This window comes from Andrographis paniculata, unplaced genomic scaffold, assembly GCF_009805555.1.
Source record: "Andrographis paniculata isolate CXL003 unplaced genomic scaffold, ASM980555v1 Contig83END, whole genome shotgun sequence".
Lineage (NCBI taxonomy): Eukaryota > Viridiplantae > Streptophyta > Magnoliopsida > Lamiales > Acanthaceae > Andrographis > Andrographis paniculata.
In genome coordinates this window covers 1943352-1963911 of record NW_026137621.1, presented here as the reverse complement: position 1 = coordinate 1963911, position 20560 = coordinate 1943352, and the positions used below count along the sequence as shown (strand labels likewise).

Below are 20560 nucleotides of genomic sequence, written 5' to 3'. Positions count from 1 at the left end.
CATCAAGAATAAAATTGTTGAAATATTCACATACGTTATTAAGTAGAATGCTACACATAGAATAAACACTGAAGTGTGACATTGAGTAGGGATGACATACCGTATCAAATCGAAAATTTTGAACCATATCGCATACCGTACCGAAAAGTTCGGTATGGTAGACATATATACAGGTACCGTACCGAAACATTTGACATACCGCAATTTTTGGTACTGTACCTGTATATACTGTTTATACTAAAAATTCATATTCTAAATTTTTTTGTATGAATCCAGTATACACTGCTTACCAAAATTTGTTTTAAAAAATTCAAAAAAGACCTTACCCCTGCTCCGCCAAAGAACGACGAAATAACAACGGTGGATGACTAGGCCTATCAATTGGTCGGATCCGATCCGGATTTGGAAATTTCAGATCTGGATTCGACCACTCATTACGGTTCCCGGATCCGGAATTGAATCCATCGGAGCTTTAAAAATAATGACCATATCCTGTCCCGTCGGTTCTGGTCCGGTCCGGTTAGGATCTGGGTCTAATATTCAATAAATTAGGTTTAAATTCAAGTTCAGATCAATGCATAAAATTTATCAATATTTACAAAAAAATCAACATTTAGATTTAATCAATATATATTTTTAATTTAAATATAAAGAATATCTAATTAACAATATCATTATAATACCAAAGAAATCATTTAAACTATCTAACATCGTATACAAAACATATAATTATATAAGTACATTAATAAATAATAGTATATATATAAACAGCCGAATTGGGATCGGTTCCGGATCGGAACTAGAAATACCAGATCCATAACTATATAACACAGATTTAGATTCGGGTATGGATCCGGTATCCATATGAGGTTCCAGATTCAAAAAAAGTAAATCGGATCCGATTCGGAACGAGTCCAATTGACAATCACAGTGATGACCACAGATGTTCTAGACTTCCAGCAAGATGCAACGTAGAAGTAGCAAGAAGGGGGAAAGAGGAGAAGAAGAAGAATAGAAGTAGACGATGAAGTCGAAGAAAGAAGGACATAATAAGGCGAAGAAGTTGAAGAAAGAAGAAGGATGGAGAAGGAAGAAGAAAAGAAGTAAAAGAGGCATAGAAATTGAAGAAAGAATAAAGAATAAAGGAAAAATAGAATAGAGAATTAGGATTTTTTTTTGCTACCACGGTTTGTATTTGTGAAGTGGGTTAAAGATTTTCCTTTTTTTTAAAAAAAGAAAAATTAATCACTTATATTAATAATTAAATTATTTAATTAAAATATTATCTGTATGGTATAATACCAAAATACTGAATTTCTGAAAATTCAAACCGATAGCGTACTGATACCTCCCGAAAATTTTGGTATACCAAATTTTTTGATATTTTCAATATGATACGGTACGGTAAATCGGTATTTCACTATTTTTGATAGATTTATCCATTCCTAACCTTGAGTTATCATAAGTCCATCAACATTTGTTATGAACTTTATTTATGCTACGTAATTACCATTTCTCTGTTAAAACAAAATTTTGCTCAAGAATTATTTTCTTATTTATGGAACATGCTTTAAAATAAAGTACAATGCAAAAAAGAAATAAAATCATAATTCAATGTCTACCGCTAATTGCAATGTAAATTATGGAATTAGAATAATTTTAAATTTTAAATTCCATGATTATTTTGGTAACCGCCATTTATTTCTCTCATAATATTCATCAACCAAAACTAACTCCTATCAATTTCCTCTTTAATTTCGTCAATTAGAATTAATGTCTATCAATCTCCCACGTAATTCTGAATTGTACCTTCCATGTTTTCAACACCCATCAGTTCTTTCATTTAAATGAACTTCACTCTTAGTAACGGTTTTGTCAAGATGTCCACCTTTTGTTAATCACCACTCACATGCTCAACATTGATATCATTCTCGACACATTCACGTATGAAGTGAAACTTTGTGTCGATATGTTTGCTTCTACCATAGAAAACATGGTTCTTCATGAAGGATATTGTTGATTTGTTCTCCACGAGCAACTTTACATTTGGACCTTCCCATCCAGTCAAGTCTTTGAGCAGATTTCTTAACCATATTGTTTGACATGCCGCCGACGTTGCTGCCATAAACTGAGATTCACATGAGGATAGCGTCATTGTATGTTGTTTTTCGGAGAACCATGTACTTGGCTTTCCTGCGAAATAAAAATCAGTCCCTGTTGTCCAGTTTCTATAATCTAAATTCATGCCAAAACTGCTATCGCTATATCCAATTAGCTTTCCATTACCTTCCCTTCGATAGAATAAGCCATAATTCATTGTACCCTTTATGTATCGTAAAATTTGTTTCACTGCTTGTAAGTGACTTGCTTTCGGGGATTGCAAGTATCTGCTAACCACTCCACTGAATATGCAATGTCGGGTCTAGTGTGAATTAAGTAACGCAAACTTCCAATGAGAAGTCGGTAGTATGTGGCATCGACGGGAACACCACCATCATATTTAGTCAAATTGATCTTCGGTTCCAGTGGCCACTTCGAAGGATTACAATCACTCATTCCAGCTAAATGAAGTACCTTCTTTGCATAACTTCCTTGGCTAAGTTTGATTCCCGACTTGTCTTGATGGACTTCTATTCTAAGGTAGTAAGAAAATTTTCCCAAATAACTCATTTCAAACACTTTGCACATCCTCTGTTTGAAAGATTCAATCAGCTCTTCACTTGTCCCAGTAACTATCAAGTCATCGACGTAGACCCTAACAATCACCATAGCTTCTCCTTTTTGAATTTTGTAGACTACATGTTCTTATGGACAACGAACGAATCCCAAATCCTTAAGTGATTTATTGAGGCGAATATTCCATGACCTCGGTGCTTGCCTTAAACCTAGAGCTCCTTCTTTAATTAATAAACCTTGTGCTCATTATCTGCAGCGATAAAACCCTCTGGTTGGGAGGCATAAACCTCTTCCTGCAACTCGCCATTTAAATACGCCTATTTTACATCAAGATGATGAACTTGTCATCCTTCCTTAGCTGCTAATGCTAACAGCATTCGAATTGTTTCCACCCGTGCCACGGGTGCAAAGATTTCTTTGAAATCCACCCATCCTTCATTCAAAGAGCCTCAAACTCACTTTTAAGTACATGAAGCCTTGCTTTTTACACACGATCAACCTCGAGATATCGTACCTTTAGGGATTCCCACACTTTCTTTGACGTTTTCTTCTTGGCCACTTGCAGCAGAACGTCCTCCGGCAATGCTTGAAAGAGAAAGGCCTCGGCAGATTTTTTCATTTTCACATCAACAACCACTTTGGATGCTTGTTCGACGGATTTCCACAATCCCTGGGATCCGTAATGGCCTCCATCCTTACCACCTACGTAGTGTAGTTCGACGTTGTTAAAATCGGACATTGAAACAGCTCTCCACCGCTTTCTTTTCCTGGAGCCACGATCGACATATTTTCTAGCCGGATGTACTTGGGCATGAACGAGGCTCTTATACCAAAATGTTAAAACAAAATTTTGTCCAATAATTATTTTTTAATTTCTGGAACATTGTTTAAAATAGAGTACAATGCAAAAAGAGAAATAAAATGATAATTCAATATCTACCACTAATTGCAACCTAAATTATAAGATTACAATAATTCAAATTTTTAAATTCCATGATTATTTTGGTAACCGTCATTTATTTCTCCCATAATATTCATCAACCAAAATTAACTACTATCAATTTCCTCGTTAATTTCGTCAATCAGAATTAATATATATCAATCTCATCATCTTGCACATTTGCCACAAATACAAACCTCTCACACCTTGTTTTTTTTTTGTTGCTCTTGATCTCATCTTGTTAATCTTTGGAAGTTTAACACTCATTCTTTTTATAAAATAGTGGCTTTGAATAGTAAATTTATTTTTTGTATTAAAAAAATTAGTATTACATCTGTCCAATTTGAAAGCATATTTACTTTTGACACGTCATTTTAAAATGATATTCCCTCCGTCCTATATAATATGAGTGTATTACTGTAGACACGGAAATTTAGGTAAAATATAATTAGTAAGTAATTAAGAAATGTATTAGTAAAAATAATTATTATTTTGTAAAAATAATTATAGATTAAAATTAAGATAACTAAATATTTTAATTAAGATAAAACAAATTTAAATTTTAAATTTTAAAATATGATTAAAGTGTATAATTAATTTTCCAAAAAAGGAAAGGACAAATTACGTGGGACGGACGAAAATAAAAAATATTGACAAATTATGTGGGACGGAGGGAGTAATATTTTAATTGTAATAGACAGTTAAAAATAATGTAAAGATAATTTATTCTTATTTTTCAATATAAAAATAATGATACGACGGTAAAGTAAAAATATTTTTTTTAAAAAAAAATATATTTAAAATTATTACTTTATAATTGAACAACTCAAAATAAAATATGTATATTTTATGAATGAATAAAAAAAAAATTAATAATTTTTTACTCTATTACTACCATATTGCTTTGAAAATCATATCACTACTCCACTCATTTGTCTCGCCCTCTTTATTTTGCAATGTATTCAACATAGCTTCTATAATTGCATAACCATCATCTCCTATGAATTTTTTCTTTCATTCCACTCTTTATTTCAATACTACTCTCCAACTCCATTTTACTATCACTGTCGTCAAACCTTTTATCATTTAATTTCATTTCTTCGTTTAAACCATAATCCCCATGTACTTAAGCTCATACTTCTATCTTATTTCTCCTCATTATGGGAAGGGATCACCAGCACCCCTCCCACTTATGCAGTTAGGCCATCTTCAATTTATCAACTTCATTTACGCAGTTTTAACTCTAAATATGCAGTTGCTACAGTAATTTTACTCCAATCATAACTCTATTTTCACTATTATTCTTCAAATATTCTCCATTAATGGCGCTAGGTTGGAGATGCCCTTATACATACAAAGTGGGGCAGGACGAGAGAGAGGGTTATGATCCCATTCCACTTATATTACATTAGGCTGGTCATATTAATTAAATCTATGCTTCTTTTCATATGTTTATTTATTATATTTTTTATTCACTATACATTTTATAAGTATTGCTTATCAAAATTCTTATCATCTTTTATTTAAAACTTAAAACTATTATTAATATCCACAAAATTAGAACAATCATGTTCACCGCCTAAATATTCTCCTTTATTAAGAGTATGTCTCATCATCCTATCATAATATATTTTTAATGTGGATGAATTGTCTTTGTTAAACACTACTTCTACACAATTGTAAATAAAAATATTTCAACCAAGATTAACATAAACATAAAATATAGAAAAAATGAAACAAATCTAGGAAAATAACATTGATGTTATGCCACTAATTGAACTACAAAATAAATCTTCTATACATACTGATACGACCATTTTAAACACTACTATTCTTATGCCATTTTATCAAATGGAAATCTTTAAACTAACAACATGCAAAAGAAGAAAATTTAGGCCAATTAATAATAATAATAATAATAATAATAATAAGAGTAAATTATATAACACTCTTTGTATTTTTAATAAATAATAATTGATCAATCATTTATTTTTATAATTTTTTATAAAAATCAGATAATTATAAAATGAAAGATTAATTCATTATTTATTTTTTTTATTTTATTAAAAAAATTATTTAAAATATTTTGTATTTTTTATTTGTATAAAATTGACAAGAAGAGTGTTTCGTGAAATCACAAAGACACATATTATTTTGTGCATTTTTATGTGTGTTATATAATTTATCATAATAATAATAAAAAAACTTAAATGCTTACACCATCTCCAATTCATAAGTCGCAGGATTTATAATACATTTCTTCATTTTTGCAGACCTTCTAAGTCATTCATCTCTAATCACACCCTCTATATTTTGACTGATTAATGAATATTTTATGTTATATACTCCTTTCGTCCACCGTCAATCTATCCATTTTGCCATTTTAGTCTGTTCATCGCAAATGTATCCATTTCATTTATTCAAGTAAATGTACATTTCACTAAAATATAAAATTACCCTACCATTTATATAATATTACACAAATGTCATCAAATAACACCACTTAATACCATAAACGTTAAAGGGTATAATAGTATTTATGTATATTAATTGTACCATATATCAATATAATAGTAATATACTAAAATTTACGTGCAAAAAGTAAACAGATAGATAGACGGTGGACGGAGGGAATATTATTTTTTAAATTTATAAATAAAATTAATACTTTTATTATTTGTATATATTTAATTTATAAAAATATTTTAAATATTATATCAATAAATAAATTTTATAATTTTTCTTATTATTTGATACAAAATAATAAATATTTTTTAAATAAAATAAAATAAAATAAAATATTAATATTATTAAATAATATATATGTAAATAAAAATAAAAATAAAAATACTATATAATACTCCCTCCGTCCGCCCAATTTTATTCTCATTTTCCTTTTTAGTCCGTCCTTTAAATTTATCACATTATTAATTTTGACAAAATTAACAAATCAACATTTAATTATTATCCTCCATTCAACACTTATTTATAACAAATACCACTAACTTTATTACATTATCTCTTTTTATTTATTTTAATTTTTAATTAAATTTTCAAAAATATCCCCAAATACTTATTATTTTTTTCAATAATTTTTTTTCTTAAACTTCGTGCCAGACCTAAGTGTGCTAAGGCTATCTTCAACTTATCAATTCCATTTATCTAGTTTTAATTCCAAATATTCAGTTGCTACAGTACAATTTTACTCCAATCATAACTCTATTTTTCACAATTATTATTCAAATTTTCAATTTTTCAATTTTCCTATTATTTTAAAAAACTTTTTGTTTTTATAATTTAAAATAAAATTTTAAAAAATTTTAAAAAATAAAAATTAAATTTAAAAATCAAATTTATAATTTTAAAAATTAAAAAATTAAAAAAATAAATAAATAATTAGTGTTGTACTTTAGCAACGCCAAAAATTGGCGTTGGATTCTCCAACCGATGTCATATAAGCCAATTCAGCGCCATTAATGAAAGGAGTATTATTTAATTAAATATAATAAATACAATAAAATTAATATTAATTATAAAATTAAAATATAAATATATAAAAATAATTTATTTTAATAATAATAAAATAAAATTACAAGAAGAAAATGAAATCATAATTTTTAAAGTAAATTTTAATTAATTTTTAATTTAAAATAAAATAAATAATAAAAAAAAATCACTTCAAAGGTATTTCCTCTCTCACCCTTTCATTTCCCAAGGGTAAAGATAATATTTTATAGGGTGAGTGTGAGATGGTCTCAAGCCCATTTGAATTGGCTTAAAAAATAAATATAAGCCAAAAGTAAAAGCAGTGTTTGGATGATAATTATGTATAAAAGTAGCTTTTATAAAAAACCTATTTGGATGTAACATAATTGAAATTGTTTTTAAACTGTTAAAATTACTCAAAAAAATACAATATTAATATAATAGTATTTTTCTATAGAATTTTTATAATTTATTTTTAAATTTTATTAATTATATTTAAAGATTTTAAATAATAATATAAAAATATATTTTTAAAATTAAGTTATATAAATTTTAAATTTAAGGATAATATATAAATTAAAAATAAAATTTACAATCCAATATTAAATAATTTATATTTTAAAATTTTATAAATTATATTAATAATTTTAATATAATTAAAAATTTCATATACTCTTATTTAAATTTGGTATCTTAATTATAATTTTAAATTTTAATTAAAATATATATATAAATTAAAAATATTAATTTAATTTTTATTAAAACATAATATATATAAATTTTATATTATAAATATAAATTAATTATTTTTATATTATAGTAGTAATATATTATATTATTGTATTTATTATTATTATTATTAAATATAAAACAGTAATTTTAATTGAAAAATTATTCTGCTTATTTAAGAGGTTATCTTCAAAGTTCTTCTGAAAAAACAATAAGTATTAATCTCAAAATTGCTTCTTCTTTTGAATAGAAGGTAATGCAAACAGATAAAAAAATATTTTTTTTCTAAAAACAGAAGCTAAAACTTTATACCAAAAGTCAATCCAAACGGCTCTTCCTATAAGGATACACTCAGACAATCAAAATAGTAACAAAATAAATATTTAAACTTCTAAATATTGAAATCAAATTCGAGGGGAAAAGAGAGATGAATCTCTGCACATTAGTGAAATTGACGAATAATTATTGCAATATTAAGATTATAAAAGAACATTAAGGGTGTGTTTGTTCGAGGGTTTGGATTTTGGACAGAGACTTGAATAGTAAAAAGTTTGAATTTGAATGGTTGTATGATGTGATATAAATAAGAATTGATGTGATGTTTTTAATATAAAATTGATTTTTAGTATAATATAAAAAATAAAAAATAAATATTTAATTTAATATTTTTTGAAAAAAAATTGTATGAAAATAGTAGAAATTCCATATAATCCATCAAACGAACACACCCTAAACAAAACGATGTTCAAATATGATCGGCGTAAAAAATTATAATTACATATATATATATATAATGATGAGTGAGATGATCACAACTGAACTCAACGAGACAATCACAATAGCTAATTAAGCTACTCTTAGGATCTTAGTACCATTTATCCACGCAAAGTCTCGTCTCCTCGGCTTCTCTCTGTCTCATCATCGTATCGGTTGTCCCGTCATGTAATTAATTATTTTACAGCTTTTTGTAGCTTACTCATCATCGCTGAGTAGAGTAACTGTATCGTCCTTCCTTCCTAACTTCTTCTTCTTCTACTGAATCTCAAGCCCGCCCATCCATCGGGGAGGAGAAGCTAGGTTGGCTGGCTTATCAGCTACTATTATATTCTTGCATGAAAAGTTGCAGTTGGATTTGATATTGCTCCTACAAATTACTAAAATGGAAATGCATAATAATGGGAGAGATGATCATGGCTTCATCGATATGGTGCTTTCATGGTCCCGTCAAGACGGCATCTTTAATCACAATCTCTACAGGCATCAGGTCCGTCCTTCCTTCCTTACCTCTCACAATTATATTCTTACAATTTTCCACATGTAATTACATTACATTACACTTATGATGCGTGTGTCATTTCTTACATTAGGTGGAGACAATTCCGGATGTGTTCCCAAGTGCCGAAAAATATCTATCTTCATTTTTCTTCCCATTGCTGGAAGAAACTCACTTCGAACTGGCTTCTGCCTTCGAGGATGCCTACAGAGCACCATATGCGAATGTAACTCGGCTTCATGAGTGGAAGAAGAAGGATAAATTTTACGAAGTGAACGTAGATCATTGGACGAACATTGGCAAAGATAGTGATGGAAAACCATACCGAACCTTGCCGGGCGACATTCTCCTAGTTTCGGACAGGAAACCAGAAAATGCATCTGATATGCGGCGTACTGGTTGGACTTATACATTGGCATCTGTAATACAAGTTTCTGACAAACAAGGTGATGACGATGAAGAAGGTGACGATGCCATTTCATCACCCGTTGCATTCAAAATGGAAACAGCTGTCGCCATGGACGTCGAGTTTGTAAAAAACAGGTCATTTTATGTCATTCACTTAATGAATGTGACCTCCAATAAAAGAATCTGGAATGCACTTAGGATGCATCGGAATATGAAGATCATCTCAAAAGTGTTGGACAGGAATGCCTTGGATGATGAAGTCTGTGAATTCTGTCATCCCAAATCAGAGGGCGAAATGGGAGAGATTCTTGGCTCTGTTTTAATGTCGAAGCTGAATGAATCACAGAGGGAGGCGATTTTCGCGACTCTGTGCAAAATCGAATGTGACCACAAGCCATCTGTGGAGCTCATCTGGGGGCCTCCAGGAACTGGAAAAACTGCTACACTAAGTATGTTGTTGTTTGGGCTATTGAAAATGGGCGTTAGGACATTAGTTTGTGCACCGACGAATGTGGCGATTACTGAACTGGCCTCGCGGCTTGTGGCATTGGTGAGGAACTCTGTCGAGGATGACGTGATTTGTCCTTTAGGGGACATTCTTCTCATGGGAAATAAGGATAATCTGAAAATTGGATCAGACATTGAGGAGATCTTCTTGGATAACCGTGTTAAAGCTCTCTTCAATTGTTCCCTTGCTGCAACTGGCTGGAGGGGATCGGTTTCGGCCATGCTTGATTTTCTTAACAATGCTGTGGCTCAACACGAAGTCTATGTAGAAAATGAGCTCATCAAAGTGAAGGAGGGTCTACATGATGATGGCCAGGAACCTGCTATCAAATCATTTCTAGAATTCGCCAGGGAAGGAGTCGAAAAGGTGGCCCCAAATCTACGAAGTTCGCTGATAACATTAGTTACTCATCTGCCAAGAAGTTGCATATCTGAGAGCAATGTTGAGCTCATTGTTCAGCTAATGTCTCTTCTTGAGTCCATCGAAGCTTTGTTGTTCGACGATCGTAGCATGACATCCGAGAAGTTGAAGATGATCTTTCAGACAAGTGGTTCGGAGGAGTCAGTAAACACATCATCGTTGATATGTATCAGAAGCCAGTGCATTTCTATTTTGAAGTATCTTCACTCTTCCCTCACCAAACTTGTCGACAATGGAATTTCTAATAAAGGTTCCTGTATAAGAAAAGCTCAATTAATATTTTGCACGGTTTCATCCTCCTACAAGCTGCATTCAGTTGATAAGGAGAAATTTAAATTGTTGGTCATCGATGAGGCTGCGCAAGTGAAGGAGGCTGAATCGATCATCGCCCTTCAGATCCCTGAGGTGACACATTGTGTTCTTGTGGGCGACGAATGCCAACTAACTGCGATGGTCAGCAGCGAGGTAATCATTATGTTATATATGCTTTTTTTCTATAATCTTTTTACAGCATTACATGGATTTCTTTTTTTACTTGCAGTTGGCTAAAGAAGCTGGCTTTGAGAGAAGTCTTTTTGAAAGATTAAGCTCATTGGGTCATAAGAAATATTTACTTAATATGCAATACAGAATGCATCCATTAATTAGTAGGTTCCCCAATTCGACTTTCTACAGCAACCTCATATTAGATGCACCTGTCGTGCGACGTGAAAGCTATGAGAGACACTACCTTGAAGGTAGGATGTTCGGTTCCTATTCCTTCTTGGACGTTCGTGGAGGGAAAGAGGAATTCGACGATGTCAGGAGCAGTAGAAGAAATATGGTTGAGGTAGCCGTAGCAGTGATTATTGTGAAGAAACTCTTTAAAGGTAGATATATATTTACTGCGAAAAAAAGTTAATCTCTTATCTATGAACTTACACGTTTCCGTATGTGTTGAACAGCATGGCAGTCAAAGTTTCCTACAGAGAAACTTAGCATTGGTTTAGTGTCTCCCTACAATTCTCAAGTTGCAGCTATTCGAGATAGAATTGGAAAGAAGTATGACAATTTTGATGGCTTTGCGGTTAAGGTGAAGTCCATTGATGGATTTCAAGGCGGAGAGGAAGATATCATAATTATATCAACTGTGAGGTCGAATAACGTTGAATCTATTGGTTTCTTGTCTAGTCCTCAACGAGCAAACGTTGCACTGACCAGAGCACGGTAAGCATGCGATTTCAGTACATCATTCTTATTCCATGTCTTCTGTTGAATGAGTATTGTGATTCTTGTTTTGCACTTTGTAGGCACTGTCTCTGGATTTTAGGAAACGAAAGAACATTGTGCAAACCAGGTTCAGTATGGGAAGCTTTGATAAATAATGCCAAGCTTCGTGACTGCTTCTTCATTGCCGATGAAGATGAAGATATTGGAAAGACTATCGTAGATGTCAAGAAAGATTTGGATCAGCTCGATGAATTTCTAACTTCGGACAGTATACTAGTTCAGAAGTGTAGATGGAAGGTAACACACTTATGTTTTTTTGTTTCTTTTTTTTTTCAAATTTGAGCTTAAATCTTCAAGTCATTTTTTTCACTCCCATGTTCTCATATCTTCAGGTTATATTCAGCGACAACTTCCGCAAGTCATTTCAGAAGTTGAAACCTTCATATGTTAAAAAGCTGGCTGTGAATTTATTAATTAAACTTGCAAGTGGTTGGCGGCCGAAAATAAATGTCGACTGGACTTTAAAAAAATCTTTGCATATTGTCAAACGATTCAAGGTAGCGAAGCACTACATTTTGTGCACCATTGATCTTACAAAAGAATCTTACTACAAGCAAGTTCTGAAAGTTTGGGACATATGTCCTGAGGCCGGGGTGCCAAAAGTTTTGCCACTCCTTGAAGGAATATTAGCCATGTTAACGGACGATTTTATAAGCCACTGCAATGAGAAACTAATCGAGGGGTAAGAAATTTCGATCATAGTCTGAATTAAGTGATCTAATGACCTTAACTTTGATCACTGGTTTTCTTTTTTCAGTACTTTGGAAGTGCCTAAGACTTGGTGGAAAGCTAAGGATATAATCCGTTACAAGAATGCAAGTGATGCTAACTCCAACGACAGCAAAAGTGCTTCTGCTGCTGACTGCCCAAGTTGTGTTGAGAATTCGAAAGTTAATGAAAGCTTGCTTTTGATGAAATTTTATTCCTTGTCTCCTGCCATTGTCAATCATTTACTCTCTGATTCCAAGGATCAAGAAGTTGATCTCCCGTTCGATGTCACCGATGAGGAGCGCGAAATCATAGAATTTTGTCGGAGCAGCTTCATATTGGGAAGATCTGGCACAGGAAAAACAACTATATTAACTATGAAGATTTTCAAGAAGCTACAGCAGTACTGCATTGTCTCTCAAGATTTTCAAACATCAGGTGGATCGAGGGACAATGTTTTGCGCCAGCTTTTCGTGACTGTGAGTCCCAAGCTCTGCTATGCTGTAAGAAAGCATGTATCTCGACTTAAAAGGTATGTTACACGGATCTGAAGCAGCATTGCTTCTCTTATTGCAGATTGTTAGTATTTCAATCTTATGTCTTAAGCTTAGCTATTCATACAGCTTTGCAAGTGGAGGCTTCTCTGGAGATGACGACATAGAAGACTTTGATGACATGATCGGGTTTAAAGATATTCCGGACACTTTTGTTGGCATCAGTACAGACAAGTACCCGCTGGTAATAACATTTCACAAGTTTCTGATGATGCTCGATGGAACCATCGGGAATTCGTATTTTCAGAGGTTTCGCGACCTCCGTCGTTCCCTTCAAAAGGATGGTGGAAGATCAGTTGCGCTGGATGCGTTCCTAAGGAATAATGAGGTCACCTTCGACCACTTCCGGTCGTCCTACTGGCCTCGTTTCAATTCTAGTCTCACAAAGAGCCTTGATCCTTCGAGAGTGTTCACTGAAATCATGTCTCATATCAAAGGAGGTCTTCCGGAAGGTGAAAACTGCGACAGCAAGAGAAGCAGAGATGCTTACCTTTCTTTGTCTGACAGCCGAGTGTCGACATTAAGTGTAGACCAAAGGGATATGATATATGACATCTATGAGAGCTATGAGAAAATGAAAAAGACTCGCGGCGAATTTGATATGGCGGACTTTGTGTTGGATGTTCTTCGCCGGCTCGAAGAGTCAGGGGATCTTCCCGGCGACAAAATGGACTTTGTCTACATTGATGAGGTGCAGGACCTCACCATGAGACAAATATGCCTTTTCAGGTATATATGCAGCAATGTCGACGAAGGTTTTGTTTTCTCTGGCGACACAGCGCAGACTATTGCTCGAGGGGTAGACTTTCGGTTTGAAGACATTAGATCTTTATTCTACAATGAGTTTTACATGAAGTCGAACAGCTCAAAATCTTCGGAAAGAAATGTGAAAGGGGTGATATCTGATATCTTTAGCCTATCACAAAATTTCCGGACTCACATTGGAGTACTTAGATTAGCACAAAGTGTGACTGATCTCATTTCCCATTTCTTCCCACAATCCATCGATGTTTTGGCTCCGGAGACGAGTCTCATATATGGCGAGCCCCCTATTTTTCTGGAACCTGGCTGCGATGAGAACTCGATTATACCAATTTTTCAGAATAGTGCTAGTGCCGGTGAACAATGGGTTGGATTTGGCGCAGATCTGGTCATACTCGTAAGAGATGATTCTGAAAAAATGGAAATCTCGAAGTATGTTGGCAATCAAGCTCTTGTTCTCACGATACTTGAGAGTAAAGGCCTCGAGTTTCAGGTCAGCTGACAATGTGTATAAATTTGTTTCTTCTGCATGTCTTCATCATATGCTCGACACCTTTTTGTGTATTTTGCAGGATGTTTTGTTGTACAACTTTTTTAGTTCTTCGCCTTTGAGGAACCAGTGGAAAGTTGTATATGAATTTTTGAAAGAAAGAGAGCTTCTTGATGATGACTCTCCCAAGTCCTTTCCGAGCTTTAGCCAATCCAGGCACAATTTGTTGTGCTCTGAGTTGAAGCAACTTTATGTTGCAATTACCCGAACTCGGCAGAGGCTGTGGATCTGTGAGAACACTGAGGAAGTGTCGAAGCCATTGCTCGATTACTGGAAGAAATTGTGCCTTGTGCAGGTGAAGAAGCTCGATCCATCGCTAGCGCAAGCTATGCAAAAGGTGAGCAGCGCCGAGGAGTGGAAGTCACAAGGAATGAAGGTACGGTTGAAGACTGTTTCATGGTATTCGAATCTTTTGTTTTTTCATTAATCACATTGAAGATCACCGTATTGTTTGCAGCTATTTATGGAAAATAACTTCGAGGTGGCGTCTATTTGCTTCGAAAAAGCTGGCGAAGTAATGTGGGCGAAACTGGCCAAAGCTTCTGGTCTTAGAGCTTCAGCCTTCTCTTTTAGAGGTACAAATCCTTCCAAGGCAAGCATGATGCTTCTAGAAGCTGCCGAGATATTCGATTCCATTGGTAGAGCTGATTCTGCCGCAGAATGCTTTTATGACTTGGAACAATATGAAAGAGCTGGTAAATTATTTTTGTTGTACTTTTTGCATTTGCCAATAGTCCTTTGCTGAAATCGGTTTTGGATTCCAGGAAATATATATCTGCAGATGGGTAGCTTGTCCGAGTTAAGGAAAGCCGGTGAATGTTTTTGTTTAGCTCGAAATTACAGAACTGCAGCTGAAGCTTTCGCCAAGGGGAAGTTTTTCAAGGAGTGCTTAACTGCCTGCTTTAAAGGAAGTATGTTTGACTTGAGCTTGCAGTTCATCAAGTCGTGGAAACAGGAAGTGTCAAGGAATAGTTTGATCATGGCAAGAACCAACGAGATCAACGAAATTGCAGATGATTTCGTAAAAAAATGTGCCATGATCTTTCACCGAAGAAAGGACAACAAAATGCTGATGAAGTTCATTGAAGCTTTTCCGACGATGGAGTCCAAACGCAACTTCTTAGAGTCTTTGAAACGGCTCGACGTTCTTATAGTTTTGGAGGAAGGATTGGGAAACTTCGACGAGGCTGCTGTTATTGCCAAGCGTATTGGGGACACTACGCGCGAGATTGATCTACTTGAAAAGGCAGAACAGTTCGAAAATGCTGCCGGGCTTGCTCTATGTTATGTGCTCACGAATTCTCTATGGCTGCCCGGAGATGGTAAGGAATGGCCACTCAAGTCGTTCCCGAAGACGGAACTCCTTTTAGCTAAAGCAAAATCGATTGCGCAGAGAGTTTCCGAGGCATATCATTCTTCGGTCTGCTCTGAGGCGCGAGTTTTGTCCCATGGGATGATAAGCCTTCCTGAATTGATGCGATGCTACGTTACTTCGAAGCAAAATGGGACTGATGTAGGCGAAATAATCGCCATCCGGAAGCTTCTGGATGCTCACATGGAAGTACTTCCTGCGAACCTGAAAAGCGAGGTCGAAGTTGATGTTACTCCAGATTTGTTTGAGGAAAGGATTTTGCGGAGTCATCTCTCGATTGCTACGCTATTTTACGTCTGGAATTTATGGAAGGCGAAGAGTTTGGAGATCTTGGAGTGCTTAAACTCTCTCGGGAGTATGGATTTCATTGAATGTGCAGGCATTGTTCGATTTTGCTTCAACTATTTCGGAGTGAGGTTGCTGGATGATAAGAGTTTAAAATGCATTGTTTTGAACTGCGACGCCGCATGGTTGAAGAATGTCGACGGGAGCTCTTTGGTGCGCAGCGGAAAGCTAATGATACTCAATGCTCGCCATTTTGCATCCGCAGCTCGGAAGCATTGGCAGCAGGAATTTCTTTCTGTGGGATTACGCGTGCTGGAAATTCTGAAATCATTTTACAGGCTTCCTGCGTCGAAGGGCTTGTCGAAAGACTGTTTGAACATATGCTTGATTTATATTTTCGACATTGCGAAATTCTTCGTCGAAAAGAAATCGTATGCTGCGAAGAAAGCTGAAGCGGGGAAGCTGCAGGGTTACGTCGAACTCTCGATGAACTACTTCGAAAATGCTTTCCCTTTGGATCCACGGCAGTCGTTGTCCGAAAACATGGTTTATACTAGGGGAACTCAACTTTCGAAGAATCTACTTGAGCACGTTATCGATATTAATATTAGCAATTTGGGTGACGAGATCACATACGGGCAGCTCGGACGAGTGACGATGATCCTACTCGGATCGGGCATGCCTTCACACGACATTCGTTGTCTGATTGCCGAAAGGCTTGGTAAGAGTTCTACATGTTGGAAGCCTTTCTTCGAAAATCTTGCTGAGTATTTGCGATGTGGGCATCGAGAAGTAGTGAGTTACGAGCTTTACAGAGCATTAGAGGAAGCTTACAACGTGAATTGGACGGCGAAGGATTATATATCTCCCAAGTGTTTCTTCTATCTCGTCGAAAGGCTTTTGATTTTGGTTCCTTACGGTTCGAGCTTCTTCTTCGCTTCAAAGTCTTCATTTTGCGAATACCTATTGTGTCTGAATTCTGATGTGGATCCGGCCGCCATGTTGGTTCCGGAGGAGCTGATCGATGTTGGAAATGCTCTGAATTTCGTCTATGACTGTGTTCTGGAATGTCTGAATGATCCTAAGACTACTGCGAAATGGATTGAGAAGTCGGCAGTCGACTGCAAGTACTATTTTCCAGTGCTGTTTCTGAGGTTGTTCTTGATTCTTCTTCTGCTATGTCTGAACTCGAGGTTTGACATAGGCGTGGTAACTAAGTTGCTAAGGCTTCCGTACATCAGATCGCAGCTGCCGAATCATTTTTGTGATATGCTTTGTAATCGGAGGTTATGGGACGAGGAGTCGAAGGTGGATGTTGTTGCGGCAGCGTTCAAGTCTGTCGGGGATCCTCTTGTGGTAGTTTCGGTGACTGGGAATTGCCCGAAATCGTCGTGTCCGAAGGATGCCATTGCAATCGAACTAGAGTCATTTAAGACGCGTGATGAGGCTGTAAGAAGGCTTTTTGTCTGTGACAGGTTGAGCTGCAGCAGCAGCATTCTCGAATCGAAATCGGAAGCTGATGATAATCCAGATGCTCCTGCAGCTGCTAATGGTGAATGCATCAGCAGCAGTGATGGTGGTTTTGTTGCAGGCGAAGATGAAGGTGTCGAGAGTATAACCACTTTGAAGGCTGCTGATAATTCAGATGCTGCTGCTGCTGCTGCTTTTAATGGCGAATACATCGACGAGCACGATGGAGATGAAGATGAAGAGAACAAGTGTAGAACTGCTGCTGTTGAGGTTGAAGAGGAAGAGGAAGAGGAAGAGGAAGAGGAAGATAATTTGGTAGCTGGGGCTGGGAATGGATGATGCTTGTCACTCCAACAATATCCAAACTCAAATTTTGTTGGTTCGTTTGTATTAAATCCGCATATATATATATATATATACACTAGTAGTTGTACGCACGGACTTATTATACGAACTTTTTTTTATAATTAATTTATCTATTTTGATCCTTGTAAAATTAATTTATTAAAATAATTATATTTTCAATATTATATAAAATATAATACATTTCAAATATTGAGAAAAATCATATGTATTTCCTAAAATCCTATTTATTATAAGAGTAGTCCAAAATATCTAATAAATCTATAATCAAAGTTTTGAATCATTAAATTATTCACATAACTTTCAAACATTTCATAAAGAAATAAACAATTTTACATTTATTCTTCATTTTCATTGTTGCTATGAAACTAAACTACGAAAGTTGTCTATGCCCCAACTTTGTATTTGAAAAATAAATAATGTCCTCGTTTAACTGGTGCTTATTTTTGGGTAGCAGCGGCAAGTTCTCACGTCATGAAAAAAATAATAATAATAAAAAATAAGAAAAATAAATAATGTCTTTTTGAATGAAAAATTAAAATGAAATTGAAATAAAAAATAAAATAGTGATTCTTTGAGATATTAAAATTCTATTTTTTAAAAAAAGAAATTCAAAGTTTTATCTTTATTTTTTAATGTAAAAGAAATAAAAGTCATGATGTAAAAATAATGATACAATGGTAAAATAAATTTTTTTATTTTTTTATTTTAAAAAAAGAAGTGAATGAAAAAAGTATTACATTACTTTTACAAAATTATATTTTTAAAATTTTTTAATTTAGAATAATTTTTTAATTTTTATTATAAATACAAAAAATATAAATATTTACATATAATGATTATATTTAAATGTAATTGCATCACTATTATTTTTATATTATCACTGCTCACACTCAAAGAAAATTATATAGGGAGATTTGAAAAAATAATATTTCTTTTATTTATTAATTTTGATAATAAATTGCACATAACAATGTCAATATTTTTCCTCTTCAAATTGTGTGTATGTATATATATATATATGATACATAGTGAAATAGATATGAGCATATCAAACAGGCCTATTCGAATTCTACATAAGCATGCATACAAAAAAGTCTCTTCAAATTCTACATTGTAATATTAACCATAATCAATAGGAAACCTTTTCGAATTTCTTATTATTATTATTATTATTATTATTTTAAAATCAAATAATAATTTTACTATTAACTTAATTATTGATAAATAATTATATAAAGTAGTTTTATATAATAATATATATTATAACTAACGTATGTATATTTATTACATATTTTTTACTATACACAATTACTAAAATAAATATAGTTATTATATTTTATATCTTATAATAATACATATTTACAGAATTTATGACAAAATAAGTTTAAAATAATAATTTTCTTAAAAATTGTTCTTGTAGAAAATATGATAAAATATTAATTTTTAGAAATAATGTAAAATAAACTATACAAATGTCTTATATATACATATAAATATACTAAATTTACAATATACGATATATATATATATATTTTTACTTTTTATTAATGTAGCACATATTTAAAAAACAAATATTAATTATAATTTCAATTTACATTAAAAAAAAATAGAAATAGTAAAGATATAGTTATATCACATATAATTTGCACATATAATGAAATAGATAATTAAATATAGTATATATATATAAATCATCCATGTCTCCCACATTATTTAAATAGAATAAAAAATTGATATATGTAATGGTCAATTCAATTGCACAACCAATCAAAAATTAAAGAAAAAAAATTCAAAATTGCTTAAAGTTCATGCTTTACATTTTGATGGACCCCACACTAAGTTCAAATATAGATATATATATATATAAAAGATATATATATACACCTAGATGTGACTTCATCTTCTTCATCACATCGCCTTTGCCGTTACTCTCAATCACCTCACTATCGCTCACTGTGCACATCGCATCCACTAACACCATTTTCCATTCACATCAATTCACACACAAAGCACTTCGTCATTGTGATTATTAGAATCACTTTATTTCGCCTACGTTTCGTTCACACTTCAATTGATCTTCGCATTGATTATTCCTTCACTCTGCGGCGCTGATTGTTAGACCTAACATCTTTTTTTAGTTCTTCTCCGTTTTCTCTCCTTCCCACAGGTACTTGGCTTGATTTACAACTTTTTTGGTTGTTATGTTCTTAATTGTTGTTGTTTGAGGTTCTGAAAGGCATCTTTGTGATCGACAACTTTACAACTACACTGGTTTGGTTGTATTCTTCATATTTTCTAATCATGAGGTGATTTAGATTTATTATGATGCTATTAGAGTTTTCCAATGTGAGCACAGTGCCTTTCCATAGTTTATTAATGTGTAGAGACATATTCTCTGTTGATCTTTGTGATCTAGGCGTGTATTGTTTGAATCTCACCTCATCTATACACCAACACATTTGATAATACAAAATCACTTGGAGTGTAGGTATTTCTCAGTCCCTACTATAGAACTGTGTGCTTGTTTAGTATTGGTTTGTTAACATGGTATCAGAGCGAGGTTTGACATTATCTCTGTTTGTAGGTGTCAATCCGTGATTGTTGGTTGCTGTCCTTGGTAAGTTAAAAGTTCAATGTCAACTTTGTTCTCAATGGGTGAATCCACCACTAATTCTTCTGGTTAGCAAACAATCCCCCAGTAGTTGCTTCAAATCTTTATGATCCATTGAATTTTCATCCTTAAACTATGCCAACACTTCTTTAATCTCTTATGTATTAACTGGA

At 33.5% G+C, this 20560-nt stretch overlaps 1 protein-coding gene across 1 annotated transcript; it reads left to right on the top strand.

Annotated features, from left to right (window-relative positions):
* The first annotated feature begins 8990 nt into the window (after window positions 1-8990).
* Window positions 8991-17749, top strand: LOC127241644 (uncharacterized). Its single transcript, XM_051260787.1, has 12 exons — window positions 8991-9095; window positions 9199-10905; window positions 10982-11309; window positions 11385-11646; window positions 11730-11946; window positions 12042-12110; window positions 12207-12391; window positions 12467-12949; window positions 13041-14226; window positions 14306-14659; window positions 14741-14978; window positions 15048-17749. Exons 1-12 carry the CDS (start codon window positions 8991-8993, stop codon window positions 17747-17749), a joined length of 7836 nt encoding a protein of 2611 aa, XP_051116744.1.
* The last annotated feature ends 2811 nt before the right edge of the window (window positions 17750-20560 follow it).